At 37.9% G+C, this 24,190-nt stretch overlaps 1 protein-coding gene across 3 annotated transcripts in view; it reads right to left on the reverse strand.

The window, feature by feature from the left end:
* LOC149289369 (PR domain zinc finger protein 5-like) overlaps nt 1–24,190 on the reverse strand; it is a 51,797-nt gene that overhangs the window by 22,057 nt on the left and 5,550 nt on the right. For 2 of the 3 annotated variants that reach the window (XM_089490761.1, XM_089490759.1), the window contains exons 3-12: nt 23,791–23,913; nt 20,083–20,260; nt 19,678–19,852; nt 18,798–18,919; nt 16,371–16,450; nt 14,018–14,102; nt 12,062–12,219; nt 8,311–8,404; nt 7,216–7,376; nt 4,655–4,748 (exon numbers count right to left, since the gene is read on the reverse strand). In XM_089490761.1, coding sequence (XP_089346887.1) covers nt 4,655–4,748; nt 7,216–7,376; nt 8,311–8,404; nt 12,062–12,219; nt 14,018–14,102; nt 16,371–16,450; nt 18,798–18,919; nt 19,678–19,852; nt 20,083–20,260; nt 23,791–23,913 — 1,270 coding nt within the window. Of the gene's footprint in view, nt 1–4,654; nt 4,749–7,215; nt 7,377–8,310; nt 8,405–12,061; nt 12,220–14,017; nt 14,103–16,370; nt 16,451–18,797; nt 18,920–19,139; nt 19,233–19,677; nt 19,853–20,082; nt 20,261–23,790; nt 23,914–24,190 lie in introns of all 3 variants that reach the window. The other variant, XM_089490758.1, reaches the window with a different exon arrangement.

Consider the following 24,190-nt stretch of genomic DNA (forward strand, 5'->3'; position numbering starts at 1 on the left):
TTTTTGTTTGCTCAGAATCGCCCAATATACCTTTGCTATCAATAAATAGCCTGCTTTCTACCTTGCATGAGGAGTTTGTCATACATTGTACAGTTAGTACTTAACAGTAATATCTATAGCTATATCTATCTATATAGTCATTTATAACATTAACTACAACATTAACTACAGTCTACACTGTATTTCTGATCCATTTCATGTTATTTTAACAAACAAATTTTGATTTTCTTTCAAAAAGAAGAACATTTCTAAGTGACCCCAAACATTTGAACGGGTGTGTGTATTACACGACTTGTAATACACACCTGTAGCCCTACTCAAATCCATGCATAAACCCGAAAGATGTATCCTCGCCAAACACAGAAAAAATGAGGTAAGGTCAGTGGTGTATTTACTAGACTTGGGCGCCGTAGACATGTTTGGGGAAAAATCTCTACATATTCGACAAAATTTGTCGAAAATGGAGACAGAAAAAGAAGAGCCAAGAGGAAGAAAGAAGAGGAGGAGGAAAAGGAGCTGTAGAGAGTTACAGAGGAAAGGTAGGAAAACTTTCAGTGAGAGTGGATTAGTAAGTGTGTGAGAGTGATGGGTGTTATGCTGTAGTTTATGCTGAATGTTTGTGAATGAGTTTGTGTGTGATAGCATGGAAGTGTAAGTGTGGGGGTAGAATGGCATAGGGAGGCTGTAATCACATTCCTATCATGCCCAGGTTCCAGCATGTACTGGCTGCCTGGACATGATAGGAGTGTTATGGCTGTCAGAAATATAATTAGTTATATAATATTGTTTATTTTTTTGTCCAATAATGGTGTGTTAACCAAACGTTTAATAAAAGTGTGGTTAACACAACAAAAGTGGACAAAAAAATTTGATAACAATATTAATATATATATATATATATATATATATATATATATATATATATATATATATGATTGTCAACAGCAATCACACTCCTATCATGCCCAGGCAACCAGTACATATATATATATAATACAATATATATATATATTTGTTATTTAATTTTTTTGTCTAATTTTGGTGTGTTACTTACTTTTAATAAAAGTGTGTTTTTTTGTTTTTTTCGGTTTCGGCCAAGTGAATGCAGAATTTTTGGTTTTGGTGCAGAAGTTTCATTTTGGTGCATCCCTACTATATACTAAGCCAGGCACTGAAGTGGTAGGCCTACACCACATCAATGTCTGGCTTAGTATATAGTGATAGGAGTTATGCTGCATTATTGTCAATGTCTGGCTCAATGTATAATGATAGGTGTTATGCTGTATCACCGTCAATGTTTGTCTCAGTATATAGTGATAGGTGTTATGCTGTACGACCGTCAGTGCGTGCCTTAGTATATAATGATAACAGTTATGTTGTACCACTGTCAATGTTTGCCTCAGTATATAACAGTTATGCTGTACCACTGTCAATGTTTGCCTCAGTATATAAGTTATGTTGTACCCCCATCAATGTCTACCTCAGTATATAATGATAACAGTTATATTTTTAAAGATACCCTTACTTCCAAAATGTGAATACAATTTAAATAAGAGCTTTGATGTCATATGATACATGGGATATGGCTGAAGAACGCCGAGATAAACCTAAGGTTTTCTTCAGAATTGTGTATGAGCTTTATAACATTGTCCGCCTGTTATTTACGCATCCTCTGATGAAGGCTTTTAATTTAAGGATATGCAGGAACAGCCGTAGTCTTGTCTTTATGGTGCCTTGTAAGTTAATTTGGCTCCTACATCAGTCTATTCACTCACAACACAGATAGTTAATCATTCATAAGAAAAATATGGTGGGCTCTTGCAAATCATTCGAGTTTCTATTGAAATAGGAAGGTGAAATAACCTAAAATATTTACACTGTCTCGATTAATTATTCCTCTAATGCATGTTATTTGTTGACTTTATCCAAGCCAAACAGCAAACACCAACCATGTTTTTTGTGCCATTACCATCTGTTAACATTTTTTTGTACGATGTGAAAAAGGGTATAATAATGTTAATGTATAACCTGTGTCCTGGCATATCCCTAAGAATGATTTTATTTAAAACACTTTCTAGATCTTGCTAAAGGTAAATGCTATCTGCCATACAGTTACATTTGTAAATAAGAATCAGATAGCTAGAATCCGATCTGCTGTCAGAGCAGTATTAAAAACTGGTTCTCAAGTTAGAATGGATTTATCAAGCTAATATAAAAAAATAAACGGTCCCAGAAGGATTTTATCTGTAACATGCACAGATAATTGAAACAGTGACTGGTCTGGTAGGAATCAGAAACAATCGTTACAGGAGGCAGTGTAGTTTCTCACCAGTGCTGATAGCACATGTTGAAGAGGAAGAGATGAAAGTGTAGTTAGAGAGACGTGGTTCTGATCATGAGCAGACATGATCTGCCAAGCCACAAATGGACAAAATGCAAAAAATGTAAAGTTATATTGTAGCCTGCTTTAGATGAACCAGATTAAAACATACAGCGCCGAAGGGCTTCCAATGCTTCAGTCATCTCGTACTATACTATATATACTTTCATACTATATTAGATTATTTTAATAAGCCAAAATATAACAATTGTATCATTAAGATAGGATTGTACAGGACTCCACCCTGCCAGCCAGGACGATGTAATATTTATACATTGCCATGCCTACCTGCAGCCACTAGTGGCCACCCTTCCCTCTCAGGAGCACCCGTTTAATTATTTGGGACAGCTAAGCCACGTTATCCGGATATTAGGCCTGCCCTTATATACCTGCTCTGCCCTTCAGTCTGGGCCTTTGCATTGTGGTGTATTCAGATTTGTTTCTCTGCTTCCTGGCCCTATGCTGTTCCTAGCTATTGGATTCTACCAGTTTGGTCCCGGCTTGTCTTGACCATGATCTTGGCTTCTGATTTGGCTCTTGTTCCTGTTATCTCCTGGTATTGACCTGGCTTGCCCGACTACATGTGCCCTGCCAGAGGGCTCCCTGCCGTGTGTCCATTGCCCTGCCTGTCCGCTACTAGGCATGTTCCAGCTTTGTCCCCTATCCAAAGTCCGCTCCGTGGTCCCCTATCAGAAGTCTGTACCTGCTGTGGTGCATCTGCCTTTATCACACTTATTGACCAGTCATGTTTCTCCGGTTCTGCCAGCACACTCCAACATAGACTGTTATCTGTGTATATATATATCCAGCATCTTGTGTCTTTATTTGCCTGTCCGTACCTACCTATACACACACACATATTATATACTGCATTTCAACAGTATTATTTAATTTAGGAAATGTGATGAAAGAGTTTACAGACCCACTGTAGAATGAGGCATAGCATTTTCATTTTAAATATTAATTGCTACATCATCAGGTACGTGACCTGACCAGTTAATCATAAAAGGATTAACCACTTTTTGCAGCCTATGTGTATTTAATAGAAGCACAGAGGTTTTGCTTGGAAACTACCAAACACCCAATGGAATCCTAATCTGGCTACACAGCCAAAGATACCATAGATGATTTAATGCAAGCAACAGCAGTTGTCATTGGTTACACAGAATCCCACTGAAAACATAATCTGAAAACCAAATGCATATCTGCATAAAAACTCATTTAACGCACTTTCCTAAATTATTTATATCTAAACAATCACCACCTAGAGTGTTGCATATCTTTGGCACTTTAGGTTATTAGGTCTTTAGACACAACCGCAGAAAATTTTGATTATTATGTAACTAATTTATTAAAGAAACATATGCCCCTGTGTGAAATAGTAATTACCATCTTAATTACCACCTTAAACACAATCTGGCAATTTTAGCAGCAATAACAGCTATCAAACACTTCTTGTAGCTATCAGTGTCTTTCAACAACATGAGGTCATTTCTGGCCCACTCTACCATGTTGGTTTTTCATGGTTCTTCATTAAGTGGTTGGTTCAGGTCCTACTACATCTCTAGGTTTGGGTTTACACTTTAATTAGGCAATTCCAAAACATCAACCACCCTAGCATGTATTTAGTCTTGCTGCACGACCTAGAAGCACTTCAGCATCAGCTCATGTATGCCCTGACATTCTGCTGCAGAATTCATGGTCTCTTCAATGGTGGAAAGTTATCCAAGTCCAGATGCAGCAAAGCATCCACAAACCATGATAGTGTCAGCCACTGTCTGATTAACCACTGTCCTATACCCTCTATATTTAGCCAGAATGGATCTGACAGTGATGTGGTGGAGCCTCAGAGCCTTATATACAGTATATGGCTGTGTATATTGATGGCAAGAACCAAGGTTAGCTAGATTTATATTTGTTGGCCCGAATCAGGTCTGATTAGTTACGAAGATCTTCAAACACCCTATTCTAGCAATTCATTTCATTGGGCTGAGTTTACTGACTGGGAGCCAATTACTTTTTCACACTTAATGATTGTGTGTTTAACTGCCTACATGAACAAATGAAACAAGCACCAGACTCTAGAGTTATTCGTTCTACCTTTAAGTATAACTACAACACACAAAGCCAATGTAAATAATACGCAACAGAGAAAATCAGACACACAGCAAAAACCTTTTCTACGCAATTCTACATGTTAACAAAATAAAGGCAAATTGTTTTATCAAAATGTCAGTAATTTATTTAAATGATAAAAAAAGTAATTTTACATACCAGTGTGACTCCGTATATGAACACGAAGGGTCCCATTACTAGCAAACTTCTGGCCACAATATGGACAAATTTTTTCTTTTTCCCCTGTGTGAGTCTGCAAAAGCATAACGCAAAGTTGTTAGGGCCACCATAGAAGGGAACGGTTTACTGTTTATTGCATTATGCGGTAATTAATGGATTATTGTATAACGTTTGCAGGTAAGCCTTCTCTTGCAACCATCCCCTTCTCATGCTTTGTGTCCCTGATAATGGAAAGCAGGACATATGACATCATATCCCAATACCCTGCAGCATCCAGACCACAGAAAAAGGGTTACTGGATGGAGCTCTGTGGGTAGCCACACAGGCCTCCACTCAGATACAAGTGGTCTGGGGGGGGGTGTCAAAGGGGGAGCTTGTCCCTAGTTCCTTTATGTTCAAACATACCCCTAGAAGGCAGCATTAAAAAAATCCAGCATTGAATATCTTTCAACATAGCTCATCCCAGTCACCTTTCTTAAGACACTGGTGCTTATGGTCTGCTCTTCAGTGTAAAGGATAAGTAAGCAATTCTTAGAATTCTTCTGTCAAGTGTTAAAGAGACACTTATGTTAATAAGTATTGGAACATCTGTAGTACAGTGAAAAGAATGTCTGCTGGGGCTGTGTTTCGCCCAAATCCACACTCCGTTTCATTGACATGTAAATCAGTTACTGAAATGATCCCCTTCAAAACAACACGATGTTTGCTGTATAGTATTTTCTGGCCATCCCGGTGAGGGAGCGGGAGGCTGTTGTAAGCTGTTATTAGGCATGCCTCTCACTCGTCCGCTTTGCACAAGGCAGCCCCAATTTTGCCACTCTACCCTGTTGTACAACCAAGCTCTTCTGGGACAGCGGGATTCAGGACCGCAGTCGTTTAATTTTCAGATTCTTGGGACACCAGCGCATGCATGCTACACATAAGCAGTGTAGCTGACTAGGTCGGTGTTTTTAAGAAAAAATGAATGTGAATTTGGGGATAAATAGGGAGCAGTTACATACACCCACAAAGTGATATGGAGTGATTTCTGGAACATTCATTTCTCTTTCATGAGAGGGTATCAAATATTTGAAAAGGAGGGGATAATTTCAGAAGAGATCTTTTGTATACATCACAGGTGTTGTCATATGGTAATTACGTGCTTATCCGCAGTCACAGTGAATACAACAAAGATGCCATATTCCTTTTGTGTTCTTTAGTGCCGCTAATAGTGAACAAATGCACACCATTTAGAACACATTCCCACTCGTACTGTGTGTAAGGACAGGAAGTCTGATGCATTTGTTGAGTAGGACATATTGTTTGGGCACCTGTCTATAAACACGACCTGCCAATAATCTGAACTGTCCATTTTCAGCTAGGTTTATTAATTAAATTGTCTAACAATACAATATTTTTTAAATGTATTACTCCACCTACTACTAATAAGGTCTCTGTTTTAATACCATTTTGTATGCATTAAATATGATTAACATGTTTAAAAACAGAGAAGAAAGCTTAAAGACACACACACACATTTATGCAATTTTACTTAGTATTCCATCAACAAGTTAGGTGCCACTTTTTTCCCCTTTCTTTTAAAATTACTTTTTACTGGAGATCCCTTTGGCATTTCTCTTATTAGAAGACGGTATCCCTTATGATGTCATGTGACATTATTGGGGTGGGTTTGATTCTTCCATTTTTTACTTTGATCACTACTGCATGTGAGCAGCGATAATCAGCGAGCAGGACTCTATTGCCCTGTATTGCAGTCCTGGTGATCAGGGGGTCATCAGAGGTCCCAGGAGGTTCTGGATAGACCCTCTGGGAACTATTTTACTTTAATCATTGTTTCTGGTAGCATTCTCAGTTAGCTAAGTGTAACTGGCAATTGCACTGAGTGGCTTTACACTTAATATGTCAGCCCATATGACATAGAAGACCTCAGGCTACTGACAGTCTCATCTCCTGCTTACCAGTGGGGAAAAGTCCCTGCCGACGCAAAACACATTGGACTTATTATTAAGTCATCTATCACATATGTATCATGTTGTCTTATTTTTTTAGTCAATGCGTGTTGTCTCAGAAAAGCAGGCATTGATTGAGCAGGGACTGAGGTTGTTATAGAAGCTGGAAGATCTTTATGTTTTTATAATCTTCAGAGGAAACTAATAAGGTTGCTTTGCTTAACTTAAAAGATGGTTCAATTATTATTGTCTATATGGAACAACAACAACTTTAAAACTGCCCTCTGGTAAGTGATAAACTCATTATGTTATATATGACACTTTTAAGTTTAAAACCTGTACTTGCTTTTCCCTCAAAAGAGATATAAACAATAACACAGATCAAGGATGTCAATATTGCAATGTTTGTTTTTGCAAGTGGTCTTGCTGCCAATTGCTGATGAGAGGTTCTTGATATGTACACATCAGCGAGCTTTACATGCAGTGCCGACACTTGTTGGAATATTCTTGATTTCATTATCGCGTTGTTTTTTCCTATTCGCCTTAGTTCCTACCTCACAATGGAGTTTTAGTGGCTATTACAGTACTTACTTTTTTATGGCTTTTGAGCACTGACGGGGTCACAAAGGCTTTGTCACAAAGATCACATTTGTACTTCTTGTGACCATCATGTACCACTTGAATATGAACATTTAGCGTGTCCTTCCTTTTGAATGTGGCATCACAATGGTCACATTTAAATGTGCGTTCACCTTAGAAAGAAGACACAAAATAGAATGTATAAACTAACACACTTAAAATACACCACACTATTATATGCTGTAGTATGTTATTGCTTGCCTACGCAACCCATGGCCCGGTATGCCCACACATGCCTAAGAGGTCAAAAAGCCATCTCAAAAATAATAACACCTACTATATCTCCAATATATGTTCATAATTGTTTGCCTGCCTGCCAAAAATGTGTAAAGAACAATTATTTTTGGCCACACTTTGTCATTACACAATCTCCTATGCTGATTTCCAATACCCATCCTTTACAGCCTTCACTACATCCCAGTTCTTTTCTCTTGCATTAGCAGTTGGATTGTTGGCACCACTACTCACTTACTCAACTACCTTGGGAGAATCTTTACAACCAGGTATGATATTTTCTGACAACAGTAGACTATAAGAAAGCTCATTATATATTATAATTTTATAGTACAGCTTTTAATTTAATAAAAAAAAAATGTGCAGAACAATAGCCATGGATGCACGCTTCTGGTCCAGTTTCTCAGCAAAACCCATTTCATTGAAAAAGACATGATGCCCTTTTTGAAAAACATCTACTTTTGTGCATCACTCTAGTGTGCCATTAACAAGCATCCCCCACAACACCCTCCTAATTCACTGAATAGTCACACTTTTTTATGAGGCTGTTTGTGTTCAAGGAGACAAAAGCCAGTACCCGTGTTGTGGAGGAACAGCGGAAGTGTTTTCGCTTTTATTCTATGTCTGATAAAAGTACCTATTTATGCTGTATTGTTATGTTTTATTCTTCCCTGTCATCAATCTATTTGCTGCTCCCGGTAAGCCTACTCAAATATTGTGCAATTGAGGGAAGCAGTATTTACCAGGTAAAAGGAACAGGAGACATACACATGTAAATTAAAGGAGGTCTTTTGCCCTCCAATTAGCACTTACTGTTGTGTATTAGCAGGTGCCTCTGCAATGAGAACGGAGTGCGGAACAAAGCCTTGCATTCCTCGCACTGGAATGGTCTCTCTTCAGAATGGGTCTGTAAGAGGGGGAAAAAATTGGGATGAAAGATTGTGGCAATCAATTAGGACTAATTACAATAATTAAAGTTAATCCTACTAAAATGGGTTTAAAAGGACCCGAGGAAACAAAATAAACTAAAACAAGGACCATGAACAAGCATTCAGTTGTGTGATATCTCAAGATATGCAGTGTGGATTAAAGTATCTCACAACCTGATAATACAATATTGATAAAATAATCAATTATACTTTAAAAACACAACTATTTAATTTTATTAGCCTTGCTGATCTTAATACCATTTAATAATTCTATGATGTAATATTATAATTTTTATTATATTTCATTAATACTGTCAATAAAAAAAAAAAATGCCAAATGACAATTGGGTTACACACTTGTGATAAAAATATCCAGCATTAACTTTTAAGAGAATAGTAGACCGTGGTTGTTATTTAATACATTTTGAGTGCAAAACTACTTGGAGATCTTATTAGGAATGAAGCAATCCTGGCTTAGACATGATCGGCTGTGAAGCATAAAAGATGCATAAAAGAAGCCAGGCCAGCATTCAGCAAGACAGCTGCTGTGATTTTAAGAATTTTAATTCTGGAAACCAATGGAATGTTCTTGTTGCTCTACCTTTAGCACTTGGCCTCAGAAATGTGCTTCACAAAATGGCCTTATCAACAAACTGCTCTACTGCAACACTATAAGCCTACTGCGAAATGTAACTAGGAACAATTTGGCTTTGCGCTGGAGGCCCAGGTAGAACAGCTCATTGCTGGGCCTTCAGAGGACTATTTTCCACTTTAGAAGGAGGGAACGTTTTCATGCCCTTCCAACTTCATGCCCTATCACACTTAATCTCTACCCACTTTTTCCACACTCCCAACCCAGTGCCGCACTACTTCAGGCACGACTGCCTTCTGTACCATAAAATGGGCCCACAGAGGGACATCTTCCTAGATACAGTGTAGCGGAACACATCAATGATCAACCCGTTACTTTAAAACTCCGTAGGTTTTAAAATAATTGCAACAGTGTTCTAATATTCAGAAACGTTAATAATTTAATTGATTGTATTATTGTTTTATACACAATATTTGTCTCTATGAGATTCTCACTGAGGGAATATATATCAAATTAAAAAAACAGGAGATTAGTTAGCCATTTAATCTATTCACTTATATTGGTATGATGATTTTTAGCACCCTATTTTCAATTTAAACTCAGCACTAAAGCACTCAGCAGGAAAACATTTTTGATCTCTTACAAATCAGGAAAAAAGGCCATAAAAACCCTTTCCTATGAATTACCATTGACCAATCAGCAGTAAAACCATATGCCAACAATGTCCACATATTGATGGTTTGCATGGGGATGCGTATGTAAAATGCATATTGCAAGGCTGAGTCACAGTCATAAAAAAAAAATCAAATAGTTATGTGGTTTATGTGCTCATAATATTTAAGGAGAGCCCTCTTGCACTACTCTTAAACTAATATCTACTAATATGGAAGAAATGTGTGCTTTGGCCATAATTCAAGCATTTCCATGTAAATGTCTCCAGATTATAGGTGTGGGGGAAAAATGCTAGAAATTTGTCCACAGCACACACACAAATGAGCAGGTTTCCTTTTTTATGAACGATAGATGCACATGATTTATGGCTATTCCTATGAAAGATGAAGCAAAAAATCTCATATTTAGTTCCCATATGGCATACAGCACACATAAACTTGAAGGAGCTCCCTATCACAGACAGAAGCAAAGCTTCACATACCAAGAAGTAAACTACCCACATCATTCTGCATCTCTAGACAGCTGTTGGATTAGCTAAGAGCAGCCACTACACAAAGCAGTAGACAGATACAGACCGAAAGGCTACACAAGCAAACAATTATCATCAGCTATAAGTATTTCAGGGAACTGACCCTATGCAACGGTCCACTTAGTATCCAGCATGGGAAGTTATACATTAGAACAAGGGCAATTAAAGGGGCATCGTAGGTATGTTGGGTGTGGGAACGAGGAACACAAGAATTGTTAATGTGGTTCAAAGAAGGAAGGGTAGAATTACAAAGCAGTGGACCTGTTTCATTAAGATACACTAATCACTTAACTGCTGATTTGAAAGCTAAAGTCTTTTAGTAAAACTACATATAGATTGTGCTTTTTATTTTTCAGTGAAACTGGGAAAACAATTGGCTTTCTCTTCTGAGATCCTCTTCTTAATCCTCATCCCAACGTTTCAAAGGCTGTCAGAGCCAATCACCTTCTATGAAAACGAATTAGAGAGGAGAGGAGGAATAACTTAATGGGTGTGAATAATCATGCAAATCACGGAAAAAAAGAAAGTTAACATGGCTGCACTGATACGACACCCATAAGGTGTCCTTCAAACTGTAAACATCATTATGTATGTATTTATTTAGCGTACAGGACTGCAAAATCTAGGATTTGGGATAAAGGTGTGGACATAGTATGCACAGTGCATATTATGGAACAAACTAGGGCTGTGTTGAACCCAGGCCACAAATGTATTTACACATTTTCAAACCTGAGCTGAATCTGATTGATCAAAAAGTTTAACAATTAAATACGTACGTTCTTAGTGACGCAATTTAATTTTTTTACTAAGAATTTTTGATGTGTATGAGTACCTGAATATGAGCTGAATGTCTCACTCATAAATATTAACATATTTACAGATAATAAAGTCACATTAAAAGCCTTCTGACTGCTCCCAGGCCCTCATCGCAAACCCACATCCCCTAAAACAAAAGCGTCCCTCTTTGGCTGTTGGGAGGTATGCACTGTGTTAATATTTAATGAACGGGACAGATTGTGAAACTGTACATACAACTGGGATTTCCTATACCATATAAACAGACAATACAATTACTATTTCCAAACACAGAGTTAGTTATGCTAGTAACTCTTTTAGAGAAGTTAAACTTAAAGTGTCACCTAAAACATTTGACCTTAAATCAACAGAACATAGGAAATGTGAAACAAGTCTTTAGATTTTATTTAAGGATGAACAAACTACTACTACTGTAAATCAGGCAGGCAAGGTCTCCTTAAACATTACCCACCTCCTCTGTACCCCAATAGTAAGAACCCAAGTGAGAATTATCTAAAAACAGACAGTAAAGAAGATGAGGCCAAGGGCACAATGGGGAATACCATATGTTGGGGAATGTTGTGAACATGTAAAGATGCTATGGCATGAATTCAAGAGAGCTTCTCACACCAGACATCCCAAGAACACAACTGAACTGAAACACAGTTGCACACAGGAATTGTCCAGAATTCCAGGCCATTGTGCAGGTGTGATCCACAACTACAGGTAACGTTTGGCTGAAGTTATTGCTGCCAAAGGAGGGTCAACCAGTTATTAAATCCAAGGGCTCACATACTTCTTTCTATCCTACCCTGTGAATGTTTACACTGTGTGTCCAATAAAGACATGTATAGTTGTTTGTGTGTTATTAGTTGAGCCAGACTATGTATGTCTATAGGTGTGACTTTGTTAAAGATTAGATCTTAGATTTAATGGCCAATATATGCAGAAATCCAGGTAATTCCAAAAAGTCCACATTAACAATTGTGCTTAAAACAAACAGAACTTTGCGATTTTCATCTGGACGTGCCAGTCATGGTGCTTTACCTTCTTGTGATTCTTGTAAACATTTCTGTGGGCAAATCCCTTTCCACAGAGCTTGCATTGGTAAGGTTTGTCTTCGCTGTGTATTATTTTGTGTGCTGTGACTTGATCAAGTCGTTTGAAGGATTTACAGCAAACCTCACAGGTGTAAGGGCGCTTTTCTGTGGAAAATGATTGGGGACATTTAAGTTTCTGCGCATTGGAGTGGAGGTAGAAGATGAAAGGCAAATAAAGTCATCTCCACAGAGACTGATGCATTTATGTCAGTCCAATTAGACTTTAACCAAATAGAAAACAAGAGACTAATGCCCTTTATTTATTCTGTAATGCTTAGCGTTTCTACGTACTGCCATATTCTTCACAATAATCTTTTCAAAAATTAATTGGCTTATACTGAAAGAAAACGAATGACTTCAAAGAAAGTTAGCTTCAAGATTATGAATATGAAAAATGTTTAAGGCATTTGACGGTAAATAAAGCTAATCAGAAGTCTATAGCGTTTCACAAGAAAAAGATGTATAAAAAAATTGTCTGGTGAGAAAAAGTGTACGATTGTTAAAAGGGATTATAAATGTATGTAGAGTAAAACTAATGTTTACATATATATATACAGTATCTCACAAAAGTGAGTACACCCCTCACATTTTTGTGAATATTTTATATCTTTTCATGTGACAACACTGAAGAAATGGCACTTCTACAATGTAAAGTAGTGAGTGTACAGCCTGTATAACAGTGTAAATTTGCTGTCCCCTCAAAATAAATCAACACACTGCCATTAATGTCTAAACCTTGGAAACAAAAGTGAGTACACCCCTAAGTGGAAATGTCCAAATTGGGCCCAAAGTGTTTATATTTTGTGTGACCACCATTATTTTCCAGCACTGCCTTAACACTCTTGGGCATGGAGTTCACAGGTTGCCACTGGAGTCCTCTTCCACTCCTCCGTGACGACATCACTGAGCTGGTGGGTGTTAGAGACCCTGCACTCCCCCACCTTCCGTTTGAGGATGCCCCACAGATGCTCAATAGGGTTCAGGCCTGGAGACATGCTTGGCCAGTCCACCAGCCTTATCCTCAGCTTCTTTAGCAAGGCGGTGTTCATCTTGGAGGTGTGTTTGGGGTCATTGCCATGTTGGAATACTGCCCTGTGGCCCAGTCTCCGAAGGGAGGGATCATGCTCTGCTTCAGTATGTCACATTACATGTTGGCATTCATGGTTCCCTCAATGAACTGTAGCTCCCCAGTGCCGGCAGCACTCATGCAGGCCCAGACCATGACACTCTCACCACCATGCTTGACCGTAGGCAAGACACACTTGTCTTTGTACTCCTCACCTGAATGCCACCACACACGCTTGACACCATCTGAACCAAATAAGTTTATCTTGGTCTCATCGGACCACAAGGCATGGTTCCAGTAATCCACGTCCTAAGTCTGCTTGTCTTCAGCATACTGTTTGCAGGCTTTCTTGTGCATCATTTTTAGAAGAGGCTTACTTCTGGGACGACATCCATGCAGACCAATTTGATGCAGTGTGCGGCGTATGGTCTGAGCACTGACAGGGAAAATGGCCAATTAGGCTCAATTTGGACATTTCCACTTAGGGTTGTACTCACTTTTGGTGCCAAGGTTTAGACATTAATGGCTGTGTGTTGAGTTATGTTGAGGGGACAGTAAATTTACACTGTTATACAGGCTGTACACTCACTACTTTACATTTTAGCAGAATGTCATTTCCTTAGTGTTGTCACATGACAAGATTTAATAAAATATTTACAAAAATGTGAGGGGTGTACTCACTTTTGTGAGATACTGTCCATACACATTCAGAGTCTACAAACTGTTAAAAAAACAAAAACAAAAAAAAACACTGTGCCAGCAGACCCCTGACACTATAAGACTTGTCCTGGTGTTAATGTTAGCAGTCACACGCGCATGCAGATGTAGCAGTTTTACCTGAGTGGGTTATCATATGCCGTCTAAGTTGGTTTGCTGAAATAAATTTCTTGTCACAATCCTGACACTCATAAATTTCATGAACCTGCAAAATGAGTGTTTAGTGATAATTAAATATGTGGCTTCTCACACCGCATGTATTTAATGCTAAATTAAATGTATTCACAGATTGATTTTCTCAGTTGTTTTTTTTTTGTTTTTTTTTTTTACAGCAAATCTATTTCTAGGGCACATTCACACGAGTATTATCACTGAATAAATGTTTAACAGCAAAACACTCATAACTAGATAATTTGTTTTAGAAAATGTGTTATTTTGTTTCCGCTATCAACCTATTTGCTATTGTAAAATGAAGATAATAAGAAACCAATCGGTAGAATGTGTTGCAGGTAGCAGTCACCTTTTTTTATTTTACAAACCTAACGGAAATGTGCGGGCTGTTAAGAGATTAGAAATAAACTGTTATTTCTAACATTTGTTTTATGATATTTTTCAAAATGTCCAGGTCTTGGATAAACGGGGTTCTATCAGTCAAAAAAGATGAAAACTATAATATCTGTATCTAAAGTGACTTACTAAAAATACTCACGAGTTGTCCCTTCAGCCTCATTTAGGGAAATTAGCTAATGGTTACAAGTAAATATACCACCTTGAACAGAGTTGTGCCTCTGCGGAAGGTTGTTTAGGGGTTTATTCACTAAAGTGGGAGTTGACAGGAGAGTTTGAAGATACTATATTACGCAATATGAAGAGCCAAAGCCAGTGAACTTCTTCTACAAGAAGTGCTTGCCTGGCCCTGTTTACCTGTAGTTTTGTAGCATATATATGACAGGTCCCTATCAAGCTGAACTAAGACATGATTGCGATGGTTATAATGCATTATGAATTCTGTGAATTGAAACCACAAAATGTATCTGCCAGACGCCAGAGACCTGTTTCCAAGCAGGGGAAATCCTTGTGATGTCATGATGACACAGTGCACTTCTCCTTCTTCTCATACTCCTGCTGGGTGCTGTGACAACCTGTCATAGTGCCTGCAGTGAGCTCCCCATTTACCATCACACAATGACTAACCATACACTCTACAGACCCCTTCGGGTCTCCAAGGGAAATGCCCGAATAGAAGCTCGGCCATTTAACTCTCCATAACGTGAAAGAGCTTACTTTGAGCACTCTCATAATAACTTGCTGAGCTTCAGCCATTTTGGATTCAGCCCTGCTGATGGTTGAAGCCTCAGGATGTACTAGTTTCTCCTCTGTTAAGTGTACCGAACGATAATGTTAAATTTGGGAATGGGACAGATATACTTTAAATGAAAACGTATCGAAATTTGATTTCTACTGAATGTTCTCCATCTATCACTTTACGATTATGGCAGAGAAGTCTTTACATAACACAGTATTGTCTCTCATACATGTCCTCAAGCAACATTAACACTATACTATTTGAATCTAAGAAAACACCGGGATGGACTATGTAAGGAGATGCAACTTATTGGGATAAAATGAATTGTTTTACACATCGAGTGCAGCAAAATGATTTACACTTTTACGAGTCACTGCAATGCAATTTTATATACGGTACAAATAAGATGTTTGCTTTCTTAAGAGATTCAATACGTGCCTATAACATGCCATTGGCTGGTCAGAAATTGCTTTCATACATCTACGCTCATGATGAATCAACCCTTACCTTTTATTAAATAATTCAGTTCCAAGATCTTCCAAACATTATATAAAGTAATCACAGTGAAAGTCAAATCAAGTCGTCAAAGACGACACGGTTTGTGATTAATCCGACCCATTATTTTGCTTTAAATGCAACTTTATGTGATGCCTGAATAATCTTATAGGACAACTCTACATTTGGATGCGTTGAATGGTTTTTTTTTTTACTAGAGGATAAAAGCTTTAAAAATATTTCAAGCAAGAAGCCAGCTAGAAGTTGTCAGAGGCCCACAGGTTAATGTTATCTAAGAACCACAAGAGGAAGTTAATGTGATTAAAACTATTACATAAATCACTATTTTCAGAACTGTTTAAGTATGTTAATTCCCCAAATATCAAAATATTTGTTATGCTCTACTGATTAATGAAAATTAAGACAAATAAGCCGAAAGTTTGCGAATTACATGGCAAATCATGAAACCGTCCACTCTCACATTTATTTACATGTAACCAATAATTGTGTTTCCTAAAAGGAGTTTTAAAGTTTACGAGTTCAAAAGTACCCAATGGCTAAATCTTTTACGTATGATCATGTTGGCCAATTCAGTCACAAGGTCTGTACAACAATTGTATGTATGATCTTACATTTCTATACTAGCTGTGTGTTCACCTTCAATTAACTGACCTTTCTATGCTCTTGGAGGTTGACCGATGAAGAACACTTCTTGTTACAGACAGTACACATCAGCCTTTTTCTAGAGTTCCCTAAAAAAAGAAAAACATATATCCTTACTAAAACAGAGAAGTGGGATGAAAACAGTTCTCATGGTACAATCAAACACCATAGTTGGGGCTTTGCTTAAGGGAAATTGGACAGTAATATAAATTAGTCCCAATGCAGCAGTTCTCAATAGGTGTTCCAATTGTTTAGTATATTTCAAAGCAGTTTTCATTAACAAAACAATGCAGAGCTAACAACACTCATGTAATTCACGTCACATGACTCGGAAAGTAGGGACACAGAGCCAACTAATTTCACGCTAACATTTGTTGACAATTTATGGTTTAATTGTTTGTTTGGGAAAATACAGCTCTCTGAAAATTGAACATCGAGTAGCCAGATCTTGAGGCGTCTTAAAGACTCCTTAAAAAGAATATTGATATCATATGGTTTTCACCTACTTTAAAATGTAACTACGAAGTTCACATGGTGAGTCGTGTGTACTACTCATCATTTTAAATATGGGATGCATATAGTTCTGGAAACAGAATTTAAAATGGAGAGAATAAATTGTACCATAACTGAATAACATGGCAAGCCTGTGGTGGGAAACACATGCTCACATATGGGAAGACCTTCTCCCCTCTGGGCTCCTTTGTTAGAAACATTTTATGCAAATGGCCATATGGTAGTAAGCGAGGATGCAAAATGCATCATCCTTGACTGCAGCTATTAAAGTTATTGGAAACAGCAATTTATTGCGTGTTTCTCCTATAGATTGTTAGTATTGGTTTTATTCCTGAACAGTTTGTAGAAATACCACAATATAAAAGTGAAAAAATACACAACATATAAAACCATGGTTCCTCTATATTATACTAAACTAACGTTTTTAACAACAAAAAGGCATTCTTACATATCTGGTTCATTTAAGAGTGTTGTGGGTTAAACTGTACACTTTGTCTGCTGTCACGGCAACTACATATACCAGCCTAACAGAGTCATATACTTATGTCACGTGACTAAAGACGGAGATAAGCATTCCCCAAGAAAATAAAACTATGGGGGAAAAACTTGATTACATGATATATGAGTTATTTCTGGATTTCAGCATTTAGGCATTCAGTAGCATTCCATGTGAACGTTCTAAAAGGCTATATTTAGTCTTTTTTTTTTTTTTTTTTTTTTAAGTGTTTTATAAAGCAATGTGGACGGAGAAAAACTTATGTCGAGCTGACCATCCAGGCAGATGTGACTTTACAGAAAAGAACAGTTCTGCTTCAAGAGTTGCGATATTATTATTCTTCAATTAACTTTTCTGTACCAGTAATACATAATGCGTTTCATATTCAACAATATGAATGGAAGAAAAAAAATTTACATTGGAAACCCAAAACATGTAGGTGTGAAACCAAAACGTAGCAAACTGAAATGTAGGACTAAGGTACTGGATTAGCAAAAGAAAGATTTAGAGAGAATGGCATCTTAAAAGGAAACTTTGGGAATTCACATGAGACATCTATACTTTGTTTGAATGGTATACTATATACCGTATTTCCCCATGTATAAGACGCACCTTTTTTCGAAAAAGATTTGGGGTCTAAAAACTGGGTGCGTTCTATACAGTGGTTGTAGATTGTAGATTGCAGTTACTACTTCCCAGTACCTCCCTGCAGTCACACTGCCGATTGGCTCCGCCCCTTCTTGACTCACTGACAATTGGCCCCACCCCTTCCCGTATAGCGTCCACACTGCTCAGACAGCAGCTCATCTAACAGTAAGTATAAAATTAATATTTGAGCTGCTGAGAGTTAGGGGAAGTGGGGGTTAATTTAGGAGCAGTTATGGTTGATGGGTTCTTTAGGGTTCATTTAGGGGCCGTTATGGTTGATGGGGTCTTTAGGTTTAATTTAGGGGCAGTTAATGGATAGAAGTGATGAGGACGATGAGTATGAATTTTATGATAATACAGGCTTGCCATGTTATGAGAAATTAAAGTGCGTCTTATACATGGTCTGGTAACGGTGAAAGTATTTCGATACTTACGTTTATTTAAATGGAAGAGAAAGCAAATGGAATGACGTGGTAACATCTGAGAACTAAAACTTAATATAACTTAATACATAAACATATTGGGAAAAAAACACTTGAATAGCATATCCAGTTCCTCCAGCATTGAATAAATTCTGCCATGGTTTTAAACAGAATGTTGGGTGTGAAACTGGAGAACATGCACATGTTTGTCGAGATTATCCAAAATTACAGTGTACTCCAAAAGGAACTTGGTGGGGCTGTCTGGCCATTAAACTATCTAACATGGTCCACTGATCAAGTTAAGGAACCAAATAGAATTAGAATTTATGTCACAATGGACAGTCCAGGATTCCTCACCCGAATGAACATTTTCTTTGTGCTTCTTCAGTGTATCTTTGCTTCGGAACCTCTTTCCACAGCTGTCAGCCTTACAGATAAACCTGGTTTCTCCTTTGCATGCTTCCTTATGCTGTTCAAAACTATATTAAACACAACAAGGAATATCAGTGAGGAACATAAAATGACACATTCTTTGATCATGCTCTACAGTTAAGGATAATGTGTACACGTGCATTACCTATATAGAAAGTAAGGAGGTACTTCTTTTTCTTGGTTAAAAAAGGCTAGGAAGTTCAAAAGCAGACATGCAAGAAGGAAGCCAGAAATATAGACAGCAGTTCAGTAATTCAATCACAAAACCTCAACGCTGAGCCGAAGGAAATACTGCAGATTGAACAGTGATAACTCCCAGAAGAGTCTCCAGAGATGATATTATCTGCACATTGAAGCACACTAAGAAAAAACAGAGGACAACGCATTACTTTAAGAAACATATTAAACATGTAGGCTATATAACTAAATTTTTTAAATATCATCAACTATTAAATCACTTTCAGTTACATCTTCTGAACCAATACGGAAGTTCCAAAAGGAATAGCACTAAATAACAAACACTCTAATGTGGAATGAAATTAAAGAGCTGTTATATGAAAAGGTCTATAGGTGACTTGAAGATCTACTTACAACCTTTATAAATATTCATAGTTGAAAAAAGTCCATAGTCTAAAATTTACTTTTTTTTTTCCTTTGTGTAGTGTTTATAAACTTGTTAGGATTAACTTGTTTTCCATATATATTTATAACGCATGTGTGTGTTTTTCTTATTTAAGATTTTAATACATTTAAATAAAATGGAATAACTTGAACAATACCAATTTAACAAAAATAGCACACATACTGTCGTTGAAGAGCCTGTTTCACTGGGAATTTTTTGCCGCAATTCCTGCATTTAAACTCCTTTTCTTCACTTGGCTTCTGGTGAAGAGCTTGAAGGTGTTCTGCTAGAATCTCCTGACTGGGGAAACTAGACTCACAAAGAGGGCAGCCATGGTCTTCTTTACATTTAAAGTACTCTATTAAAAATAAAATTATATCACCTATGAATGAGCTGTGATCCTAATTAATTGATCCAAATGTCCCTGCTAAATATGAAAAAAACATATCTTGGGACTGTCTAAATTGTCCAACACTTTTACCACTGATTGTAAATAGTGTCAAATACGTGGATGCCTTTGGTCTGGTATGAAAAGCCACAAAATTACTGTAAGGCAAAATTCAGGGTTCTAAATAGTCCTCAATTCACCTTTTTCTCCAGACTGCTGTGTATCTTTGTGATTTTCATCATCTTCTTTGATGCAAACATTGCTGATTTCTTCATTCTCTTCTTCAGCTTCCTCCATGTCACTATCCAAGTAGCCAATTAGTAACTCAGTGTCAGTTTCTATGTCATCAATAGCCAAATAGAATATATTCTCCCCTTCCTGAAGTTCACACAAAGAAACATAAATAAAAAATAGTTCATAACAATATGTATGTAGTTAAAATGATATTAGAATCTATGAAGTTTTCAAACACATGAGACCATTTATTTCCCAGGTCTAAAATAAGGTCAGAATTTGCCACAGAAGGGGTCACATCCATCAAAGTGGACTTAATTAAGCATGGTTAATTGAATGTCTTAGATTTAAAAGAGTATTCATACTAAACTTCATCTATACACACATAGTTCTCACTACCTGTGTATTATGGATGTAGATCAGTCTACTACTGCTATATACGCACACTACCACACTCTAACGCCATACACATATACTATATGACTAGTATGTGGACACTTGCCTATCACACCTATATGAGCTTCCTATCCTATTCCAAAACAATGGTTATTAATGTGGAGTGGTCCCCTCTTTGGGGCTATAACATCTCTTTTGTGCCTTCTACAAGATTTTTGAGTGTATCTGTTGGAATTTGCGCCCATTTAGCGAAAACAGCATTTGTGAGGTCAGGCAAGGATGTTGAACAAGAAGGCCATGCTAGTAATTGGCATTCTAATTCATCCCAAAGTTGTTCAACTCGCCAAACCATGTCTTTATAGACTATACGTTGTGCATGGTCATGCTGGAACAGGAAAGGGCCTTCTCCAAACCGATGCCACAAAGTTGGAAGCATACAATGGTGTAAAATTGATCTGTATGCTGTAGCATCAACAATACCCATTACTGGAACTAAGGGCCCCATTCTTTTGATTCAGAGAGCACATGTCCACCGCTCCAGAGTCCAGTGACAATATGCTTTACACCACTCCAGCCAACAATTGGCACTGCACATAGCGATCTTCGGTTTCTGTGCAGCTGCATGGCCTTGGAAACCCATTTCACGAAGCTCCTGGCTCATAGTGCTCATGCTGATGTTGCTTCCAGAGGGAGTTTGGAACTGCCTAGTGAGGGATGCTACAAAAGGCAGGTGATTTTTATGTACTATGTTCGGCCCTGCTTTTGGTTATTTAGTGTACATACACACTTCTCCCCCCCTTACTCTTACCTCAAGCAAGGCTGCGGCTCTACTACTGCGTGGACGTGGAAAACACGTAGCATGATAATGCTTGGCGTTTCTTTTATCAGATGGCATGCATCTGTCTTAGCACACCCCTGACATTATATAGGGCCAGCAAGCAAAGCTTATTCACGATGGGCCTTCATAATAAATAGTGAAGCCAGGGAGTTGCAACAACAACAACTCTTCCTTTAGTGAATAAACCCCAAAAGTATTACATAAAACACCTATTTTTAACTGAACCGTTTTAGAACCTTTTACGTTACTGCATATAGTGCGGTTGAAAGAGCAAATTAAGACTTCGACCACTTTCATTTTCAAATAATTGTATGATGAGAGGCATATTTTCAAAGGTAACTTCAGCAACATTTCAACACGCAACATTATTTCATCTAACCCAAGTCTCTGGGAAATTTAACGCTGGTTACTTCTATCATAAAAGAGTGCACTGAAAAGAAATGTTTACTGGATACGTTTGATAACCTTGAAAGAATTTAGAATCCTTCAAAATAAAGAAATCAAGCAGACAGTCTAATTCTGTCCTCGGAGTATCCTTGACACAAATTCTAACCGGGCTTTACAACATGTATTGCATTACAAGTTAATCTTCCCTTTGTAGTTGTAAAGACTGCAGTAGAATTGCTGTGTTCACTAAATGTTTCAGCAATATGTAAATTCAAATAAGTAGCTTAGCATAGCGCCCTTCACCAAGTTTCTGCCTGGCATACAGCGATAGTCTAGTTAGACAGAGTGTGGGATATCTGTAATATAGCCTTATAAAATGAATCATAATCCAGAATTTTTATTGTTATTGATAAAGACAAGCATTTAAGTAAATTAATTGTGCTACTTTGCACTCACTGCACCAACACTATTATCATCATCATTGTATTTATTGATTTAGCACCTTATTCCGTTGTCACTACAGATACATATACGTGCTGGACATAGCCCTGGGACTGACATTTAAGCAAATGCTTCATAGACTCCACTTATGTCTCTGTATGGACACTGTAAATGGGGCTTATTTACTAATGAGAGAATTGACAGGAGCATTTCCGTTACATCTCATTGGTCTTCTATCTTATTCTCCCTCTATCTGGTTTCCACCCCTTCACTCTGGCAGATGCTCTTTCACAGGCAAAGTCTCTACCTGGGCAGAGACAGTTTGCATGCTGCAGACGCAAGGTAGTTTATTTAAAAAAATGTATTGCAACGAGGGTTAGTTAACACTCTAGATTGTTGAGACTACATTTCCCATGACTCTCAGCCAGTCTGGTATGTATCAAGGGAAAGTGAGTACTAAACTTCGGTGGAATGCACATACATTTGGTTGGCTGATCATGAGAAATGTAATAACAGCACTTTAAATGCCAGATGAACTACCAAGTGACCTATCTTGGTTCCAAGCCTATGTCCCTTATTTACTACCGTCTTTTTTTGTAATACTTCAGAATGTTTGCTCTGCATGACAGACCTGCACTACACAACATTAACTTCTCATGACTGCAACTCCCATGCTAGTTGATTATTATTGGGGTAGTAGCTAGTAACTGTAGATTGGTCTTAGGGGGCTACAGTAACTTTTGTTTGTTGACTGCATCTACACTATTATTCAGCCAGCCATATTGCTAGCTAAACATAATGGGAATTGTGGATGAAGACTGGAGCTGTGGTGTCCTACACTACATGCTAACTTGTTTGTTCTTGACTGCAGCTCCCATGATATACAGTCAGCCTTTACTGTCTGAACACCATAGGAATTGTAAACTGTGGTAGCTGTGGATAAACTTTATCAGCCCAACTAAAGTTCTCATGCTGCGCAGAGACATGCTTGTCTGTTAGCTACTACTACCGTGTCATTGTTTTTCCTATTTATGGGTAATTAACATCTGCCTCAAGCGAAAAGCGAGGAGTATATTTTTTGCCCCCCAACCCCGGAAAACGAATGTATTTGCTTAATGATAAGACAAGGTTTGCTCTGAAAAAATACCCCTAGTCTTATATTCGATGCTGTCTTACAATCAGACCTCAAATAGACGCAGACGTCCAACAGCTGCCCCCACTTGACACCAGGGAGTCTGGAGCACGGGTTACAAGTCTAGGGAAGCATCGGTAAGTTGGGGGGTGCATATAGGGGGGTATAAGACACATCTGGCAGGCAGAGTGGCATATAGGGGGTATAAGGCATATCTGGGGACATAATAGCAAGCTGTGGGGCAGGTTGGCAAATTGACATGACAGACAAGTTGTTTCCTTCATGTAGTCTACATACACTAAATAAGAAGTGGCTGAGTTGGAATGAAACCAGCTAGTTCCAATTAGCATTTCAGATTACACTATTATCAACCATAATAAGAAAAACATATCTGTTACTAGGATTACTGAGCCCAGACATCATAGAAAATATACTTCCGGCTGTTTCAGAGAATGACATGAGATATTCAAGTTATGTTACCTGAATAGCTGCCAGGTTCTTCTGCTCTTGGGATGGTGCCTCATGGACAAAGCGCAACCAATTGGAATGGCGTGGGTTTGTTGCATCTAAAATATACAGTACCTCTCCTTTACTTCCACGGACCTGGAAATAGAGTGAAGCAGCTTACAAAAATGTAACCAACCTTTACTCTTCATGGAAAATAAAAACAGGGTTAGCAATACGCTAAGCTACACATACATATTCTTATTTTTACATATAGTGCAACAATTCTGCAGCCCTTGATAGCAGGGAGCATGGGCGTACTAATTCGAGTGCACAGCACCCAGAGGCTCGTTTACAGTGAAGGAAAAAAATATTTGATCCCCTGCTGATTTTGTACTGACAAAGACACGATCAGTCTATAATCTGAACGGTGAGA

The sequence above is a fragment of the Sceloporus occidentalis genome, unplaced genomic scaffold (assembly GCF_023333645.1).
Source record: "Sceloporus occidentalis isolate IW3139 unplaced genomic scaffold, rSceOcc1.0.p SCAF_46, whole genome shotgun sequence".
In the NCBI taxonomy this organism is placed as follows: domain Eukaryota; kingdom Metazoa; phylum Chordata; class Lepidosauria; order Squamata; family Phrynosomatidae; genus Sceloporus; species Sceloporus occidentalis.